Consider the following 22,215-nt stretch of genomic DNA (forward strand, 5'->3'; position numbering starts at 1 on the left):
GATGATCTAATTTTGAACTAGACAACACTGAGTACTACGTATATTGTGCAATCCATGACATTGCAGCTGGGAATGAGGACTTAACAGAAAAAGCAAAATTTTAGTGAGGTCATATAATGCTGCATTATCAAGTCTATAGGTTATCTGAAAACTTCTATTCATGTTCTGAGGAATTGCGAGCTTAAAGTGGTAATACTGGAATGAAGAAAAGTAACTTTGCTGATTGACTGATAACTGTGGTGCTAGACTGATTATTTCTGACATGTCAACTATTTGGTAACATTTTTCGAGGATTTAATTTTCTGGTTGAATGGGAGTAGTGCTCAGAATTGAGTAGAGAAGTGGGGCAATCCCCTTAATTTTGATTTGAGTAGTAATTAAGTTATGTCATAGCAACACAATTTTTTTCATAACGTAATGATTAGTAAATCTATGCTAGTGCACATCTTGAGTTTGTGCTAGAGGTAATGTACATATTTTAGACACTAAGATGATATTTTGCAAATGGGAAAGAAACAAAAGTCAAGTTTAACCAGTTTCAGACAGAGTTATGACTTAGAGTAATGCTTTTTAGTGTAATGTGCACTTGATTTTAAAATTTTATTAGTCCACACCTTTCGTACTATACTCAATTTTAGTGCTAATTATTGTGATGTTACAAGAATTGTGTAATGTATCTATTTATGAAGTAATGACTATCATTCTTAGTGTGAAACATTTGTTTCCTTATATTTAGTTAGAAGTAAAAGTGAATGTACTAAATTAGGGTTTTATCATCTAATTTTTTTCATGTACGAAGTTGGTGGAGAACCACCTCCAAGAGAACTGATAGAAGAGCATTTCCTTACTAACTGCCACTAGGATCTGCTGAAGGTGTGGACAACTTGGTAAGAAAGTGTGTTAAAGCTCATTAAAAAAGTGAAAGTGCTTGTGAAAAATACTAAACACTGAGCAACTGAACTAAAAAGTGAACTGCAATGCGCAGTATAATTTAACTTTATACAACCCACGAGGATTTTTTTTAAAAGTAAAGTGATATGTTTCTTAGAATGTAATCCTTGGTTACCCAAAAAGGACACAATTTACAATGAAGGTGCCTAAATTTTATTAAAAGTATACCTTGTAGATATTTTGTGACATTGCACAATACAGGGTGTTTATAAATGAATATTGGGGTTTCAACGCTTTATAATATTTATTACATTACACTTACAGTTATAAATGATATGTCACGTGAAAGAGCAACTCAAACAGTTTTACCAAGAACCTTACAAATGTTCAATGACAGCATCATTTGTCACAAGGCACACATCAAGTCCATAGCCGAGTTCTTCCCAAATGTTGATAAGTGTGTCTTCAGTGATTGTAGTAACAGCTGCTTCAATCCTGTTTCCTAATTCAGGTAGGTCTGCTGGTAGCGGAGGCACATACACACGATCCTCGATGAAGCCCCAAAGGAAAAAATCACACGGTGTTAGGTCGGGTGTACATGGAGGCCATGCAAAGCAAGCCCTGTCATTGGGCCCCTTGCGGCCTATTCGGTACTTTGGTACAGTGAAGTTCAACCCACCTAGCGGATTGTGGTGGAAACATTATGCGCTGCGCATGTGCACTGGTGCCAAACACAACTGTTTGAGTTTCTCATTCATTTGATGTATCATTAATAACTGTAAGTTTAATGTGATAAATATTACAAAGCGTTAAAACCCCGATATTCATTTACAAACACCATGTACACTGTATGGTAATATTTTGTATGGGGATTTTCGTATGGCCAGTTCATGTAAGTTTAAATTTGGAAAAACGTATGTACAGTTGTTTTTGATAAGATTTCTTATGTAATATTTTTGTGTGTAGATTGTTAAAGCCAGTTTCTAGCTTCACTTGTAGTAATTGAATTGCCAATTAGCTATTTGCAGTATCTACCTGGTCAATTCAATGAGGAGGTGATGCAACAAAGCAAGCAGGGATATTTTTACTTCCTGTCTTGTTTTGCCATCTGACTCTTTAAATTCATTTTTTTCATTTTTGACTAATTATCATTAACATACATGGGTATAATCTGAATTTTCATATAAGAGAAACGTTGGCCCTCAGTTTTAAAGAATATAACACCAGATCTAGTTTTGTGCTTAGTTTTATGTATGTCATCAATTTCCTAATTTATTTTGACTACACCTAGTTAATATCTTTTGTTATAGGGGGAAATCAGTCAATTCTGTTGTTGACTTATAAAGAAATATAAATTCTGTAATACAGAGTAAGAAAATATGAATATGGCATAGTCAATGTATTATCATGCCCAAGATAGATACATAGCCAACACCCATCACTGTAACACAGGTTTACGTGCCAACTACCTCAACAGGTGATGTAAAAGGAAAGAAGTTAAAACTTCTGTTGACAATGATGTCATTAGAGACAGACGAATGGACCGATGACGTTTAAGGAACCAAAATATGAGGTCATCGATCCCTTAATCCTTTTAGTTCCTAGAGAGGAAGGACACAGAAGACAAACCCCAATGGACTCAAATTGTACCCTTGAATCATGGAACTCGAGAGATAGAAGTAAGGAGAAGAGAGAGAGAGAGAAAGAGAGAGAGAGAGAGAGAGAGAGAGAGAGAGAGAGAGAGAGAGAGAGGGGGGGGGGGGGCGGTAAAAGATGAAGGTGGGAGAGTTTCCCCACCTAGAAAGCAGCTGGAGGCCCCTTACCCCTTACACACGTTATGCAGCTGGACACACACCCTCTGCATACGGCCGGTGCTTCCACACTCTCCATTATCATAAAAGAACTAACTATACAGACAAAATAAAATCTCAGGGTAGACAATGATGATGACAAGATTGTCAACCAACAACAGATGTGAATGATGAAGATTTAAAAACATGGGAAGGGCAGGAGCCAGGCGAGACCAAAGAGCCGCTCAGGTTGCAGCACTCTAGGAGGCACTCCTCCAATCCCTCAAGTGACTGATGAGGCTAATCTGGCCCACGTCACAGAGATTAGCAAAAATTACTTTCATGGGTACAAAATAAAACCAAATCAGCTGCTTTGCCATTGTCTTCTAGCACCAGAATTAAGAGGTAACATGTAAGCAGTTTAAAAAGTTTTCACTTTAAGGCGGCCAAATTAGGGCAGTCCAGCAGGATTGTACCATCATCAGACAGGCTGCACACCGACAGTGGAAAGAATCCGTGGGTCAGCCATGTGTGGGCACTGCACAGCTGACAGATGACAATACATTCCCTGGGAGAAGATCTAAGTTTAGACTGCCACACGGTTATGGTTCACAGTCTATTCGGAGAAGCCAGGGCACATCAATCTGCATTCCAAGCCATCAACAATTTTCGGCTTAGAGCCAACTGAAGGTCTGGTTCCAGTACCCCTATCTCTGAAGTCGGCATCCTGGTAGCCAACTTGAACATCTGGTCATCATGTTCATTCCCTGGGATCCCAATGTGAGAAGGAGTCCTTACAAAGACAACTGACCATCCAGCGGGGAGGAGGTCATACAGGAGATCCTGGATAGTCACACTCAATGGATATCGAGGGTAGCACTGACTGACAGTCTGAAGACTACACAAGGAGTCACTGTTGATTAAGAGCCCGCATCTCGTGGTCGTGCGGTAGCGTTCTCGCTTCCCACGCCCAGGTTCCCGGGTTCGATTCCCGGCGGGGTCAGGGATTTTCTCTGCCTCGTGATGGCTGGGTGTTGTGTGCTGTCCTTAGGTTAGTTAGGTTTAAGTAGTTCTAAGTTCTAGGGGACTGATGACCGTAGCTGTTAAGTCCCATAGTGCTCAGAGCCATTTTGAACTGTTGATTAAGAACAACTTGCCAGTGCAAGAATGAAAGTGGTTGAGGGCTTGAGCAATGGCCACTAATTCAGCAATTAATACACTGCATCTATTCACCAGGGAGGACAGTTCACTGCATCCTGCATATGCAGGCAAAACTGGTTCACCTGCCAACCATAGAGCCAACAGCGTAGATCACATATGAGCTTGGAAATTCATCAAGGATGTCTAGGGACAGGCGGCGAAAAGCCATTAGGTCTATTGAGTCTTTCGGTCCAAAGGAGTGGTCAAGGTGAATCGGAGGAGGGGGGTACACACCAAGGGGGCGCATGCAATTTCTCCCTGACAAGAGGCAACAGTGAGGAAAGATGGAGTACAGAGCAGAGACTCTGTATGTGAACTGCGATCGTCACCCCAGATATTGGCCTCTGTTGTGGGAAGTAGATCACCCTACCAGCGAAAAGGACATGTCAGTTCGGATACTCTGGGGAACAGCGAATGTGTATTGCGTAGCTGAGCAGCAGTGGATGATGCCTGATATAAGGGAGGTACACTAGCCTTCGTGAATAGATTGTTCACAGCACTGGCCCGAAAGACACCTGTCGGAAGCTGGACCCCACAATGGTGTATTGAGTCCAGCATCCACAGGCAAAGCTGAGCCATACGTCAGGCTTGCATAATCATGACATGATGGGATCAGAGCTGTGTAGAGATGCAAAAGAGCAGAGAGGTCTGCAGCGCAACTGGTGTTACTGACACAGCGAACATCATTAAGGTGTGACCAGCACATTTTCTTAAGTTGGCGAAGATGGGGAAGCCACATAAGCAGACTAATCCTAAAAAACAATAAGACTCCACTACATGGAGCATTTGCTCCTCGAGGTAGAGTTCTGGTTGGGGACAGACAATATGACAGCAACAGAAGTGCATGACACATCTTTGCGGCACAAAACTGGAGGCCATGGGTGAGAAACCACAACTGCACCTTTTGTATAGCACCCTGCAGTTGGCTTTCATCAACACCCACATTTGAGCAGGGGCAAAAAAATAAAAAATAAAAATATGCAAAAGTCATCAGCAAATAGGAAGGGTGACAATGTAGACACCCACAGTTGCAGTTAGTTGATTTAGAGACACTAGAAAAAGGGGCACAACCATACAGAGCCCTGCGGAAATCTATTTTCTTGTAATGGAGAATACTACAGGAAGCACCAACCTGAACCTGGAAAGTATGGTGAGACAAGAAGTTCCAGAGAAAAATCAGTAGTTGGCCCCAGCGACCCCACATGCGGACGGCAGAGAGGATGTGTTAAAACTGTGTGTTCTCACAAGCCCTACGCAAGTCAATGATGACAGAAATAAGATATTGACTTCAGGCAGAAGCTGACCGAATTTAGACTCCAGGCAGATCAATCTGTAAGCAATAGAATGGCTTTGGTGATACTGCCCTAGGACGGAGGCAAAAGACTTCGAGAATAAAGGTACAAACACAGCCACCCACTCATCATAGGTTTGAGCAACTTGCAGAGAACATTGGCGAGGGTAATAGGGAGACATTTGTCCCTCGTAAGTGGATGTTTACCCGGTTTCAGTACTAGGACAATCACGCTTTTTCATCACTGAAACTGAAACTCACCAATGTTCTAGATACATGGCAATCCACTGGTAAGTGTTTGAGCATTTGGCTGTGGATGCAGTCACATCAGGGCAAAGGCTAGGACACTGAGGAATATCCAATCACTGAACATAGGCGTTATAAGGTTCTAGAAGATGTGTACGAATGGTAAACAAAGTCACTCTATCTGCTGTTTGAGGACACAAAATGCAAGCTGATTATTCTCAGTTGCATAAGCTCATGCATAATGACATAATGAAAAGGAAAATGTTTAGGAACAGTGTCTGGATAGACATCACCATTCACAAAGATACCAGGTACACCCATGGGGTACTGGTGTCCACAGAGGCATCAAATCTTTGCCCAATGGTAGCAACATACTGCTCCCAGAATTCTGATTTCTGTCATTTTATAAGGTGGTGGACCTGGGCATGGAGCCATTCAAAGCAATGAGGTGCTCCACTGAAGGATGCCATTATGATATTAGAGAACCCGCCTGTGATCGCTAATGGCCACAGTGATTTCGGGGGCAGAGGGGGTGGGGGGTGAGGGGGTGGGGTACCCAAGTAGTGTCTTCCAACAGGGGTATCCCAAGGAAAGGAGATTGCCGAGTCAGCTGCAGGCAGAATGGCTGCACTTGTGCTGTGTACAACTGCATCAATACCTCCATGTGGCAGGGGCCAAAGGGCGATGGCAGTTGTGAAAGCATCCCAATCAGCTTTGGAGAGAGCCCATCTGGGTGGACGCTCATGCGAGTGATGCTCAGGGAAGTTCAAAACAATCAGAAAAAGATCATTGACACACAGATCATGGACTCTCCACTGGATGGATGGGAGAAGACTTGGGCTGCAAATGGAAATGTCAACAAAAAGGGTTGCAGGCACTGAAGTCATCCAATATTAGGAAGGGTGGGGGAAGCTGAGAAAACAGTACACATAACACATTCTGGGACACTTCATCGTTGGGGAGGGAGATACATATGGCAGACGGTAAATTCCATAGATGTCTTGATATGAACAGCCATGGCCTCCAGAGTCATGTTTAGTGGCATAAGCCTGTTTTAGAGAGTCCAGAACATACGTGCAAACACCAACTGATGCTCTTTTATAGCCAGTGCGATTCTTAAAATAGGTCCGATATCCAGGGAGGGTAGGGGTCCGCATTGCTGGGAAACAAGTTTTCTGGAGGACAATGAAAAAAAATGGGGGAAGCACACAAAAGATATCATAGCTCAGCCAGGTGGTAGAAAAAACTGCTACCGTTCCACTGGAGGGTCACGCCATCAGTATCCTGTAGGGGTGTGAAAGAACCAAGGAGATAGATGTTGTCTCAGTGTTGTCTGGTGACACTCACTTAGAAGATAAACCATCAATACACATCTGTTCAGAACCAGGGTGTGTGGTGGGAGGGTGGGAGGACGCCTGCAGCCTTATGGGCTACCAGAAATACTGCTCTGGATACAAAGGCAGAACAATACAGAGTCTGGCAGCACAGAGGCCATCAGAATCTCCTTCTCCTTGGAGGACTTCTTCTTGTCCTTAGATGATTTAGACATCTGTGAAGGAATGTCTGCCTCAGATTCTGGGGCAGAGGAGGGATGTGAAGTCTAAGGAGCTGCAACCTATAGCTCCTTCAGCCACCAGCTGGCATCTGCTTGCAGGTCAGCAGAGACTTGGGAAGGGAATGTTCTACGGGACTATTTTCTGGTAAGGGGTGCCAGAGGAGAACATGCTTCTCCAGTTGGTTGTTGGGGACTGACGTTCCTGGCAGACAGGGAGTCGATGTTCCAAAAAGAGAGGACTTGAAAAACCATCAGGGGAGCTGGCGTACTCAGGCGGCCCCGAGGGCTAGATGTAGAAGACACGGAGGGCAATGGCGTAGTCACTAAAAAGGATGTCATCGTTGTGAGGGTGGAAAATGTCATTGCCATATGCATGGGATTGGCCACATGATATGTGCGATGGTCAAGGCTCTTGTATTCTGGAATTTTCTTTTCACACTGGAAAACAGTGCAGTCTGGTGAATAGAGGGAATGGTGTTCTTAACAGTTGACACAGATGAAGAAAGGAGCAGTGGAGCATTCATGTGCAACTAAATAACCACAATACCTACATAGGGCCATCGTTGCAATGCGAAGACATGTGTCCAAATCATATGCCTTTGTAGCACCCACCATGGGAGGAGCATATGGCTTGCCCTTCTCAGGTAACAAGTCACCTTCAAAGGCCAAGACGAAAGCTCCAGTATTCACTCTGTTGTCTTTAGGCTGTCGATGGAAACAATGCATAAAATGCACCACTCATCGATACCAATTAGCACCAACTCGCCATCAGCCTGTAAAAAGAGGTCTTCATGGAAAATGATACCCTGTACCAAATTCAAACTTTTATGTGGGAATTTATACTGACAGGAATATCACCCACTTCGTCGCCGGTGAGAGCTGTGCTCGTGACTGAGCAGGTCAGACTGTTTTAAACAGAACGGAGCCATTTTTCACTTTTTAAATCACCGCAACTTCCCCAAACCTGCCCTCGAGATTTTCAACAAAGAACTACATTGTAGTAAAATAAGAATCCCTGTCCAACCAAGAAAATATCACATTTGGGGAGGGGGGAGGGAGGAGGGGGGGGGAAGAATATTTCTTGCCTTATCTCTGAGCCATATGTTCCTCCAATGGCATAGGCAAGGAAGGGGACATTTTGGGATCACACCTATCTGCACTGTAATTTAGCAGATTCAGCAGAAGAAAGTTTAATTCACTTTATGTGTGAATCTTCTGCCTGGCATCACCGACTCTTGAACAGAGGCTCTCCCTAAGGCCACCATCCAATCACGGCAACAGTTACCTGGTCAGTAAACCATTGGTTGGAGTTCCCGTGCCCCAGACATGATTGGCAGCCACTCCTTGGCTTGCGTAGGGAGTTTCCAGCTAAGGCACCAACAGTGTGGTCTCTGCGTGGTCAGGGCACTACCATGATGCAGGTACCCAACAACCCTCACCCCTGCCCCCATAATGGAATGGCTACCGTGCTGGTTTTTGGGCATAGTACCACTGCAACATAGAAGGATGAAAAGTTAAAGAAGCACAAAGGTGGAATATATGTTGCACTGGTTGATCTTCCCTGCACGATCCACACTTCTGTAAAATTTAGAAAAGAAGTGGCAAGTCAGAGCCAACTAAGACACTGTCTAACTAATTATCAAAAGTTGCAGAAGGCCATAAGGTAGGAAAATGAGTGTCCAAAACACAAACCAGATCCAAGTAGAATCAGCACCAAGAAGACCATCCAAAAGAGAGGCAGAGAGGGAAAAAAGAATAGCAGGATGACAGACTTGCAGCACGGAAAGAGATTCGTGATTTCTCGTCAGAGAGGACACAGTTCATAGTAATTGTCAGAAAGTCATCAAGTAAAACAGAAATGATTTCTGGCATTCCCAAGGTAATGTTATAGGCCATCTGCTGTTCCTTATCTATATAAACAATTTGGGAGACAATCTGAGCAGTCGGCTTAGGTTGTTTACAGATGACGCTGCCATTTATCGACTAGTAAAGTCATCAGAAGATCAAAACACATTGGAAAACAGCTTAGAAAAATATCTGTGTGGTGCGAAAATTGGCAATTAACCCTAAATAATGAAAAATGTGATGTCATCCACATGAGTGCTAAAAGGAATCTGTTAAACTTCGTTTACATGATAAATCAGTCACATCTAAATTATTATATTCATCTAAATATCTATGAATTACAATTGTGAACAACTTAAATTGGAAGAAACACACAGAAAATGTTGGGGGGAAGGCTAACCAAAGACTGCGTTTCATTGGCAGGGCACTTAGAAAATGTAACAGATCTACTACGGAGACTGTTTATACTACACTTGTCTGTCCTCTTTTAGAATACTGCTGCGCGCTGTGGGATCCTTACCAGACAGGATTAACAGAGTACATCGAAAAGTTAAAAGAAGGGCAGCATGTTTTATATTGTTGCGAAACATGGGGGAGAGTGTCATTGAAATGATACAGGATTTGGGGTGCACATCATTAAAACAAAAGCTTTTTCGTTGTGGAGGAATCTTCTCATGACATTCCATTCACCAACTTTCTCCTCCAAATGCGAAAATATTTTGTTGACGCTGACCTACATAGGAAGAAATGATCACCACGATAAAGTAAGGGAAATCGGACCTTTTATGGAAAGATATAAGTGTTCATTCCTTCCGTGTGCGATACGGGATTGGAATAATAGAGAATTGTGAAGGTGGCTCGATGAACCCTCTGCCAGGCACTTAAATGTGATTTGCAGAGTATCCATGTAGATGAAGTGCTGCAAGGGCTGGGGCACAGTGGTGACCAAGCACACGCTCACAAAAGAGATGTAAGCCCCCGGGGGAGCATTATATACAGAGCACAAGCTCAAATTAAGGAAGGGTGGGGAAGGACATCAGCCACGCCACGAGAAATCATAGAAAACCCAAACCTGAAACAGAGAATGGGTATTGAACTGATGTTGTCCCAAATGCAAGCCCAGTGTGCTAAACAGTGTGCCACATCACTCGTTGCAGACAATGAACAGAATGAAAGGTTATATGGTGAGGCAAAGATAATTATTCTGATAACTAAGAAAGACAAAAAAGTAATTGTAATTGGTGGTGGAGTTCAACAGTAGGAACAGCAGGAAGAACTAGGAGTACATGAACTGTGGAGGGGAGAATGAATTCTGCAACGGCTATAATTTAATCACTGCACCTGACTTAAAAACCATGAAACAAGACTGTATATGGGAAAAAGACCTGGGGCACTGGGTTATTTCAGACTTAATATGTACTGGAAAGACAGAGATTTCAAATTGTGGGATGTTTCCAGGGACAGATGTAGACTCTGGCCATAATTTATTGGTTGTGATCTTAAGATTAAATATGAAGAAATTGCAAAAAGGTATGAATTAAAAGTGATGGGACCTGGACAAGTGTTTCAGACAGAGTATTAGGCAACTTTGGACTGGGGAAAGGAATATGATGGAAGACAAATGGATAGCTTTGAGAGATGGAATAGTGAATGCAGCAGAGGATCACACAGGCCAAGTCTAAGTAAAAATTCTTGGATAACACACAAGATACTGAAATTAATTGACAAAAGGAAAAAATAGCAAAGTGCAATGAAGGAAGGAAGTAAAAGAGAATACATATGTATAAAAACATGACACTGGCAGGAAATGCAAGATGATTAAGCAGGAATGGCTAGAGAATAAATGCAAGGCTGCACAATCATGCATGACTAGGAGAAAGATAGAAAACTTACGAGACCTTTGGTGGTAAAAGAAGCAGTTGTATGAATATCAAGAGCTCAGGCAGCAAGCCACTGCTAAGCAAAGAAGAGAAAGCCAGAAGGTGGAACAATTATATAGAAGGTCTGTATACGGGAAAAAAAACTTGAGAACAGTATTATAGAAAGAGGAGATGAAGTAGGTGAAGATGAGATGTACTGCAAGAATAATTTGACAGACAACTTTAAAAGACATAAGTGGAAAAAAAGAGCCTGGAACAGACAACATTCCCTCAGAATTAGTGAGATCCTTCGAAAACCCAGTCATCACAAAAAAAAATTCCACCTGGTGTGCAATACATATGACACAAGGAAAATACTTTTAAGGTTCAAGAATTTCAATCATACAGAAGGCAGGTGCTGACAGGTGTGAATACTAGTGAATCACCAATTTAATACATCACAGTTGTAGAATACTGACATGAATTATTTGCAGGACGTTGGAAAAACCGGCAGTGGAGATATGAGCCAATGATAAAATGGTCAACAAGGATCGGCTTCCAACTTAGCACTGCGCGGAACACAACAATAGCAAGAATATGACGAGAGTGCACCGACGGAGGCGGGGCGGTGGCAGCTGATGGAATAAACAGGCCACACTGAGACGAGACACCATGACCCATCCCCCGCGACCCCTCTCAACCATGCACCGCCGCGCCGATTCCAATCACACCTTATCGGTCCAACCGGTACCGAGGATGCAGAGGAGCCTGTGGTCCAGCGGCTATAAAGACCTGGACAAGACATGAACCCAACACTTCGCCTGAAGATGGCAAGTAAGAAACTTGCTGAAACATTGCCAGAGAATAACACATTGACTCGGCTGTTGACCCAGGAAGATTTTATGAGGGAAAAGTCTTCATTGGCAAAACTAATACACTGTCAGAAGTACAGATTGTATATAACAGTGGCCTAATAACAAAACCCGTCAAAGATGTGGTACAATTAATGAGTTTCCTGCATGCACATATGCTGTCCTTTCACACAGGAGGATACAGAATAAATAAATAAATCTGCATTTCTTAAATAGTAAAAAATGGAAGCATGGTCATAAGCTACGAGATACCAGGAAATACAATGAATGTAACTTTGCTTCCACCTAACACCCATTGAATAGTATTTGGCAGAATGCATCACTATCAATCCAAATTTACTTTTTTCTAACTCAAAACTAAGAAATCAAGATACTGATGCAGTACATGAAACCACTTGTGTATTAACACCCCAAATAATTAAAATCTTCTCAATAAATGAAATTAAGATTCTACATTTTGAATAAAAATAATTACATAATAAATAAAAGAACTTTGTGAATTCCATCTAACTATTAGTCATAAAACACTAAATAAGGAAGTTGATCACACAGGACAGTTGTTACCTAACTAACCTTTCAGTCCTGCTTTAATTATGCACTCAAGAATTTTACCTGTGCAGGACAAGACAATTGGTCTGTACAACAATGCAGCAGACGTTTTTCCTCATTTTTAAAACTGCATTTCCTATCATAATCGATGTCCCAATAAACAAACTTTGTCAAGTACTGTAAATATCATCCACAAGACATTGTTCAATAACATTTTAAGTATTGAATAGTGTATTTTGTCTAGTATAGGTGGTGAATCATGGGTGACCATGAGTGTTCTTGATAGCCTTCATAAGTTCTGTTAAGGTAAATTCCTGAGTTATTTACATGTCAGAGAGAATATATATCATAACCCAGTCAGCATCAGTGATGAATGGGTGTTATAGAGAATGGTATATGTAAATTATGGCATGTTCCAAGGTACAACCTTTTTTAATGTATTATTATTTTATTTTTATTTTAATAAGTGTCTGCCACTTCAAAGCATGCACATATCAAAAACAAATCATAGCATAGAAAAAAATTTAAAAATTCTTCCAAGGTGATCATCTATCCTGCGAGGTCTCCTTTCTTGTTTAAATAGATGGAATTCACTTGGTTGTAAAACAAAACAGACTTAAATCATCACATACAAATGTATCGAACTTAGCTGGGTTATCACACAGTTCTTCTACTATCACATGTCTGAAACTATCACTTGTCCATTTTTCATGTTTCAGTATGACATAAAATGGTCAGCGTAAATGAAAAATGAGTATGCTCTTGTACACAGACTAGCCACCACTTTATTCACATAAGTATGTCATAGGAAATGTTCAAACTAACCACCATTTTCACACTGGCATAGCACTGTAAAAATAAATGCAACTCCTAGTTGCTATACTGAAATTCCTTCATTTGATGCTGTCTTTTAGCTCTACACTTTTGGTCAAATGGTTTTTCCAAACCTTGAAAAAATAAATAAATCAAGAAATAAATAAATCAAGAAATTATTGCCCAGCTATTTTGAAACAGAATTCACTACTACCATGTGTGTTAATGACAGACAAATCTCCAATGTACACAAAACATGAAATATCTGTCTCCATTGCAACACATACTTTACTTTTTTGAATCTAGAGGTCAAAGTTTTTCAGCCCCAAACTGGGCTGAGTTCAATGTTTCTTTGCTTCCTTGTCATAATTCACTGAGTGTACATTTACTGGACAGTTAGTACAGGTCAGGAGATGTTTCATGTCCAGATATTCGTGACAATCACATCTGTTGTCATGTTTATCAATAAGGTCCCAATTGATCAGGTTTGCCTTCACTGGCATTACGTCCACTCTGATGCAGCTCATGCCCCTCTAAATCTCCCATTTCAAGTCCTCACTGCCGGGTATCTCCTGTAGTGAAGTAATCTACATTGTGTGTTTCAGTTTATGCACCAGCAACGTTTTATGATTAATATACCAACTCTGAATGTGTGATTTACTCAGAACACTTTTCCAGACTTAGTAAAGGATGTGACCTTGAAAACATGAGGAAGCATGTGTTTTATGCTTGGTGCGTGTCCAGAGACCAAAATGTATTTCTTTGTATTATTATCTGTCAGGGGCCCTAAAAAAGGCAGTTTACATAGAGTCGCATCATCAAAGTTTCATGAAAGAATGCAAAATCATTCAATATTGACTAGTGGATTGTGAAAAAATGTTCTTTCATTGGTAACTCTAAAATGAAGGACTTTTAAAAATGTGTTTGTATGGGCTTATTTCATTGTTTTTTTCTTTTGGGGTTTTACTCCCTAATGATAGTTCAAATAATTCTAACACCCTTCATGACAACAAATTGCTAATCACTGTATTGAGGAGGCAGGACTGTACAAAAGGCTGATAAGCAACTGAGCTTCAAGACAAATTTTTTTGTCAAATAGCTTACAAACAAACTGTAAGGTACAGCAGGCAGGCTGTGCACAGAACTGTTGTCTTATTAGCAGGCTGCATGGAATCAACCACAAACTTCATGCGTGAACTACGAAATGGTGCACACACAAAATTGGTAGTTACAGCAGTGAGGGTGTTGGGAAAGAATGTACACATGGGGGAAACAGATACATATAGATGAAGTGGCTGTCATCTACAGATGAAGACGGAATAAGGAATCTCAACAAACAATAAACAGGAGATAGAAATGTAGTAGACTTTTGACACTGTCGTCAGGGGCAAACTGGTGAAATTAGTTGGGAATGGGAGTTGAATTAGCAACACATAAAGGACAGTAACTAGCAGACACAAGACTGGAAATGAACAGGAGATGAAAGAGGGAGGAGGAAGTGGGTTGCAGAAATGAACTGTTAATAATACATCAGAGAAGCTATGACTAACTAAAGGAATTAAAATATCATGCTTCAAGAAAAGGGAGTGGTTAAGGCATGATAGGTTAGACCTCTCCGCTTCTTACCGCCTCCTCAATTCTGTGAGTCAATTTAGCCTAATATGGAGAATTAGAAGTATCTAAACTATGATTAGGCAGTAAATGCCTCAAACAAAAACAAGGAAATAAGCCCAAATAAAAATTTTCAAAAACCTCTTGCATTTTTGAGTTATCAATAGGAAACATTTTTTCACGTCCCACAAGACAGATATGAGACCTGATATTACAAACTGCACACTAACATTTTACAAAAAAGTTACTAAAACACCACAAAATTTTAAGGATTACTAATGCAAAATTAAAACATGAGGAGGGTGGGGGAACACTCAAAAGGAAATGGGGAATTCTATCATGCAGTAGAATGACTTACACGGAATAGAACTGACAGGACAGAAAAAAAAAAAAAATTAAACATACTATATGTGTATAGTTCACCTAGTGGCAGTTTGGATGTCTTCTTCAGTAAATCAACAGAAGCCCTGGAAATGGCCTATGACTTAAGGAAAATGTTTTTGTATGTGTTCATATGAATACTGTCAAGTATCAACAATGAATTTAGAAACACATTCCTGAACATTTTGCTTAGGTTTGGTACTCTATTATTAGTCAATACTGCAAAAAGACTAACCCAAACCACAGCATAAACATTACATCACGTAATAACTGATACTGATAAAATCAAGTATGACAATTGTAAAAGATCCAGAGCTTTCTGTCCATTTCTGCCTAGTATAATCTTTATTCAAGAACAGAAAAATATCACAGGAAGCAGGAGTAGAAAAGGTTTTTCCCCCCAGATCAAGAATATATGACTTTGTAAAGCAACTAATTACCAGAAACAGGAGGAAATGTAGTGGCTATGTATTGTAAATTTTCATCGGTGGTAACACTAAACTCTGAGGAAACATTTAGGCTATAGAAGTGTTATGTTCCACTGGGTGTACCAACAGTCATAAATGGATCACCTTAGCTTGCTAAAAAGAAATCAAAGTAGCCCAGCGTTTATAGATTGCCACAAAAGAATACACAGGAAAATGTTGCTAGCAGCAAAGCAAGCCATGAATAACATTATCATATGCAATTTGGCCAATGAAATCAAAGCAATTTGGACAGTTGTAAGAAAGGAAGAAGGGAAAAAGAAATCAGAGGGGCATAAATTCTAAATAAGAGATATATGTGCTTTAGTCTGTAACCTAAGAAAATGGGTCAATTTGATAAACAGCCACTTGCAACAAAACTACAGCAAAACATTCCAGAATCTTACACACTGCATACCAGAAGATACTTAAAACTCCATGGTGTTATTACCCCCATACTTCACACGCAAAAAAATTAAATATCCTAAGGCTTAGATGAAGTTCCAATGTTTGAGCTCATGAAATTCACACATAGTATAACCGGGCCCCTAACAGACACTATAAATGGAATCATTCAGTTCAGGTACCTTTCGTGAGTACTTAAAAGCAAAGCCAGAGTGTAACCAGTACACAAAAAGGGTGATCATACACAACTATAGAGTGGTAGTACTATAATTTTCTTTTCTAAAGATAGTATAAATGATCATGAAAGATATAGACCTTAATAAAAGTTGCTAATAAAATCAAAATCCAGATATGTCCAACACATTTGACATGGTATATCATAAAACAGTCTTCCACAAACTAGAGGTGCTAGGGTGTAGTAAATGGGTGGTTTCAGTAATACCTGTTACAAAGAGTGCACAAAGTAAAAATTACACAGACCAATAGACAAATCAATGGCAAACAGAAACAGTCACCAGATGCTAAACATACCAACATAGAAGTCCCATGGGGGGGGGGGGGGGGGGGCAGTCCTCTTTTGGATATATGTTAATGACTTCCCAGAAAGCGCAATGCAGGGAAGCAAAATTCTGTTTGTCAATGACAGTAATAACACAATAATCACAAATAAAGACACTAGAGCTACTGCCATGCAAAGCTGAAGACATGCTAATAGATGTACACAAATGTTCCGAGGAAAATAAAGTAACTTAACATCAAGAAGACGAACATTACAAATTGCTACACAAACAAAAAGAATAACATTATTAAATTAAATTTGAATGGTGACTTAGTAAGCTTGTAACTAACACAAAATTTAGAGACAAACTGAAGTGGGGAGCACAAACAAAAAACGCAGTAAAAAGAATTTCATCTGGATGCAGGGTACTACCTAGCATCAGTGTGCAATAGTAATTGCCTCAAAGTGACCTATAATGCCAATGTTCACTCAGTTACTATACACAGCATAATTTTCTGGTGTTCAAACAGACAGAACTTAGAAAAATTTTCAAATTGCAAAAGTGCTCTTAAAATAATAACGGAAAAGAATAAGCAGGCTTACTCCCTAAAATTATTTAAAGAGCCAGGAATCTTGACTGATCCCTGAGAATATATTTTCCAAACAATACTTTATATCAGTACAAATATACATCACTACCCCATAAACAACTCTAAATACAAACAGAACACATAAGCCAGTGAATGCCTGTACCTAGTGAGAAAACACAGACTGAGAATGCAAAACAGAGTTTAAAACCATGCAACAAATTTTCTCAAGACATTAAAGAACTATCTGAAATGGACAGATTCATAAACCACTGAAGGTTAATTCCTCAAAAAAATTGTTAAACAGTTTAATGATTATTTAAATGTAGTGTAACTAAGGTATCAATTAGCACCAATATGTAAAATTAATGTAGTGACAACTTTTTTTGTTCGTTACATGCATACATTAATCCTTGTTCCATAGATCATGAATATATTATGCAACATTACTATTACTTTCTTAATTTCTGTATTCAGTTATTAATATTGTTTATTGTTTTATATATTAAGTATCCTAGTCACTTATGTATGTATAAATGTATTTAAGGCTACTTAATATGTGTAGGGCCTAAGTATCAGAAAATATATATATCACATACATGATCAACGACTGAAAAACAAATATGAGTGGCTAGATAAAACAACCAAAAGATATCTAATGGCATGTACATAGCAAACACTTTTTAAAATAATTTTCTTGACACTGTTGCACTTACTTCAACTAAAGAAACAAATTAGTAGGCATAAAAAGCAGTACCCCATGCTTTCTTGGTTTTGCTGTAATCCAACAATTTTGTGGGAAATCAAGAGCAAAATCATATCTAAGAAACAAAAACGTGCACAACACTTAAAGCAAGGCACTGACATTAAAAAACTGTTTCCTCGTGTGGGTGTTATACTAAATCACACTTTGAATCACTTTTACAAGGTGTTTTTCCAGGAAGATTTAAGTGGCCTACGTAATTAGCACCATTTACAACATAGCGGTAAATGACAGCTGTTAATAATGAGATATAACATAATCACAATGTATAAAAATGTATAGAAATTGTAGAATATAGAATAGACTTTGATCAAAATTTTTGCAGTCAAAAATGATTTTATATTTTGCAAGTTTTAAACAATTATTAATGATTAATAATAATTTAGTGTGTCTCACTGGCCTGGTGCAAGTCTGTCAGTCCATATCACGACAAGGTAATACAATGAATATTGACTGATCATCGTTGAGAAAATATATTCTATATCAATCATAATTTGGTTTCTAGAGCAGCCTTCTTACTGAGAATACCATCTTCCACCCATTCAAATATTCACAGCACATTATACATTCAAATAATTTTTTATATGATCTAGCACATTTGACTACACAAATCCAGTACAGAAACAGGTGAATTCTACAGTCATAAAATTATTTTGAGTTGTAGGCAAAAAATATTAACAAGTTTACTACAAACAAAATTGGAACTATTACTGATTGACAATTCAATTTTACTCAGTAATTTGTGTGTTTTATATATATATATATATATATATATATATATATATATATATATATATATATATATATATATATTGCAACTATTATTGCTTGACAACTCAATAATTTGTGGTTTTTATATATCATTGGTGTGAGGAAAACTTTCTTTTCTATAGATAAATTAGACGACAGGGGGTGGGGGGATTATAAAGTTTTCATAGAAAACTAGGACCTGTGTTCTTTCATATCCACATTTTTATCCAATTTTCAGTGCACAGGAGTTTTAAATGTAACTATACGTACTCTGCAGCTTGACATTTTTGAGGAATTTAGAATTAAAAACAGCCAGAAAAAGCACTGGAAATCACCGAGACTGGCTAGATAGTATGTCTGTCGCACTGTGTGCTTTAGGCATCACGTAAACAGGTCTTAACCAGGAGCAATCAGATACCGACCATGCAACGAATTCTAAGGCATACAGAAATCACTACTTCAGTTCTGTTTGAAACTTACTTTAATTTTCACTGCCTGTTGTCTTAATTGATCCTCATTAGACAACTTTCAGTACATCACAACAATGTTATACATTAATAAATGTAGCTATCACTATTCAGTAAAATATTACATGGCCCTGAAACTGTTTTGATGTATGGAGAAGCACTTCATGAGGTCCCAGATGCATGTCATTTGATGATCTTAGATGAGGCAACTGTTAGAGAAAATCATAATATCTGCCCTCTACACAACACCCGAGATTTGTATTTACTTACAATATTAACTGCTGTGGCAACACAAATATGAAGTACCTGAATAAATTGCTTCATGGTGTGAATGATACTACTGAACAAGAGGATGATACATCCGTCAAGCCACATGTGAACATCCCTAACTCACAGTTAGCTTTCTGTTCTCTGCATTCGAATATTCTACAGAACTGGTTCACTGAACAGCTCAATGGCAAGATCTTTATTGTATTACTAGGAGCATTCTAAGTGATATCTGACGCCACATCCTCAACTATGTAATTCAGGTTGCAGCCCAAATTGTTGCTTGACCCATAAATCATTACATACCACATATCTGTCAGTCTCTGACATCACGGACATGGCAGCAAACGCTCACATCTTTATTGCTTTAAATCACAGGTGACATTGTGGAGACATGCAATCAGTTTAGACCACAATGCAGCTATTAAACTTCCACTGTTTTCTTAGTCACATCCTGTGTACCTTCAGCTTTGTAGCACATGGAGTGTACAGTCAGAATGCTTCTGACCTTGCAGTGTTGTCCATATAGATGAACCCACATTCTCCAACGCAATCCACTTATTTCTACACTTTCCACCAGACTGAAAACCTACCAGTACCTATCTATCACTCCCTTGAGAGGGTTGAATAGTATTCAGCTTTCTAATCAAGCACTAAAGTCATCTGTAGCTGTATTCACACTCATAGCATCACAAAATTTACCAGCAAGTCACTGACCCACAGAATCTCGACTTTTTGTTAAATACTTGTTTGCAGTGATCTTAAAATTTTCCATTATTGGTTATTCTTAAAAAAAAAAAAAAAAAAAAAAAAAAAAAAAAACAGTAACTGCAGTGTACCAGGTTGAATCATTCTGCTTAAGATATTTTACTAACAAAGGTCAGTGAATCAAGATTTCTGAGGCGCCTTTTCGTTGCTAAAATATTACTTAAGCACTGTGAGGGCTCCAGTAGCGTTTGCTATACTAAACACAACGCTGTCTTCTTTATGGATAGTTTGATTAGTGGTAATTATTGAAGAGCTGTCAAGTACAAGCACTAAAAATGTTTTTCATAAAAAGTGTACTGTTGCGGGCTGTGATGGTTGTGGTTATGACTGTTACTAAATATTAATTTATTGAAATAGCCCTTCTTAGGCAGGAAAAGTTGGCAACGATGACCAAGGGATGCAGATAATTTACAAACTACGTTATATGTCTCGTTATATAGCAACAAATCATACCAAGCATGAGTTACCTGTATGCTTCATAAAATAAAAATATGTTTCAACAGCAGCATCATTTAAAAATCTGTATTTACTGATTTGCCGCCTTTGTGGTTTTCTACATCTACACGGATACTCTGCAAATCACATTTAAGAGCCTGGCAGAGGGTTCATCGAACCACCTTCACAATTCTGTATTATTCCAATCTCGTATAGCGCAGAAAGAATGAACACCTATATCTTGTCGTTCGAGCTCTGGTTTCCCTTATTTTATCGTGGTGATCATTCAGCCCTATGTAGGTCGGTGTCGACAAAATATTTTCGCATTCGGAGGAGAAAGTTGGTGATTGGGATTTCGTGAGAAAGATTCCGTCACAACGAAAAACGCCTTTCTTTTAATGATTTCCAGCCCAAATCCTGTATCATTTCTGTGACACTCTCTCCCATATTTCGCGATAATACGAAAAAAAATAATACGCAAAAAAAATTTGTATAAAAACCACAAAAGCGGCACTTCAGTAAATACAGATAACGATACGACGTAAACTACTTCGCCATTGAGTATGTATACCTATACTCTATGAACTAAGCTAATTATATTATTCGATATAGAACAGAGAGCTCTATACATAGAGTTAACCGGTAACGTATCTTCGGCAAAAATTTACGAAACAGTCAGTAGCAAAGTCCTAGTCACTGCCTACCTATATAGTCTACACTCTACCACGACCAATCAAATAATGCAATTTTGTCTACGTTCCTATGGCAATGTCTCAGTGCTGCCACAATCTGCGTGTTTAATGTGGTGTCGCCCTTTGAGCTTCAAGGCTAGCAGGATTTAAGTTTATTATTAAAAATATATCAATTACGTATCCAGTACAGTGTATTATGTCAATCATAGAAGAAAAACGGTAAACCAGTGTTGTGTTTCGATAAGTCTCCGCACATTAAATAAATGGATTGAAATTTTATACAATAAACTCCTATTGACCCATTCTATTCTTCCAGCTGTTACACACCATGATGCCCCTTTGCTCGTGCGCAATCCTGAGCGGAACAAAAATTCATGCGCAATAAGTGGAAGAATGCACTGAAATTTGTTGTGGGGCATATCGTAAAATAAATATTAATAATATGTTTCATAAACATTTCCTGGCGCAATAGTCTCACATAGGGTCCTAGCGCTCACGAAGGATTTTGTAACTGTATTTCCACAATATTTCACTGTAAAAACTGCTCAGTTTCGCCAGGTGGTATAGCAATTCTTTTTAAAATTTCAGAAAATGCGCGCACGAGTAAACATTAAATTCGCACTGTCACGGAACACATACATATTATAAAAACGGATATGTGTGTGTTCCACATCTCCTCCGAAACCTCTGGACCAATTTCCTTCAAACATTGTACACACACCCTTATTGTCCAGCAACAATCACTGTGTGGGTAAGAACCTTCCACCCATGCCATGACGTCATAATGAGGTGCATGAAAAAACTGCCCGTGATGTAAGAGGTTTAAATTTGTTACTTGTATGCTACTAACTTTATTCGCAACATATTTTGCAGACAGTATGCATAAATACTACTGAAAGTATCTACAAAATTATATCACACTATGAGCTATCGATCAGACCTACAGATCACAAGATATGTCATAAACACTGAGATGCGTGAGAAAATGCAGCATCATGCACGACATTTGCATTTATTACCGCTTTGCCACTAACTCTACTCGCAACATATTTCTCGAACAATATCTACATATGCCTCTGAATCTACCTAAACATATACATAACTGTACAAGAGGTAGTGCAAGAGATACAAAGTCATAAACACTTGAGATGTGTGAAAAAATGTCACCTCATGCATGAAGTTTTAAAACATTTATTCTTTACTACTAAGACACTG

The 22,215-nt window shown here is 39.1% G+C and overlaps 1 protein-coding gene across 1 annotated transcript in view; it reads right to left on the bottom strand.

Moving 5' to 3' along the window:
• Positions 1-21,419, bottom strand: part of LOC126252677 (uncharacterized) — a 93,791-nt gene extending 72,372 nt beyond the window's left edge. Inside the window, exons 1-2 of the mRNA XM_049953581.1 lie at positions 21,300-21,419; positions 21,013-21,028 (exon numbers count right to left, since the gene is read on the bottom strand). Coding sequence (XP_049809538.1) covers positions 21,013-21,028; positions 21,300-21,419 — 136 coding nt within the window. The remainder of the gene's footprint in view (positions 1-21,012; positions 21,029-21,299) is intronic.
• Between the last annotated feature and the right edge of the window lie 796 nt (positions 21,420-22,215).

This window comes from Schistocerca nitens, chromosome 4 (assembly GCF_023898315.1).
Source record: "Schistocerca nitens isolate TAMUIC-IGC-003100 chromosome 4, iqSchNite1.1, whole genome shotgun sequence".
Taxonomy (NCBI): domain Eukaryota; kingdom Metazoa; phylum Arthropoda; class Insecta; order Orthoptera; family Acrididae; genus Schistocerca; species Schistocerca nitens.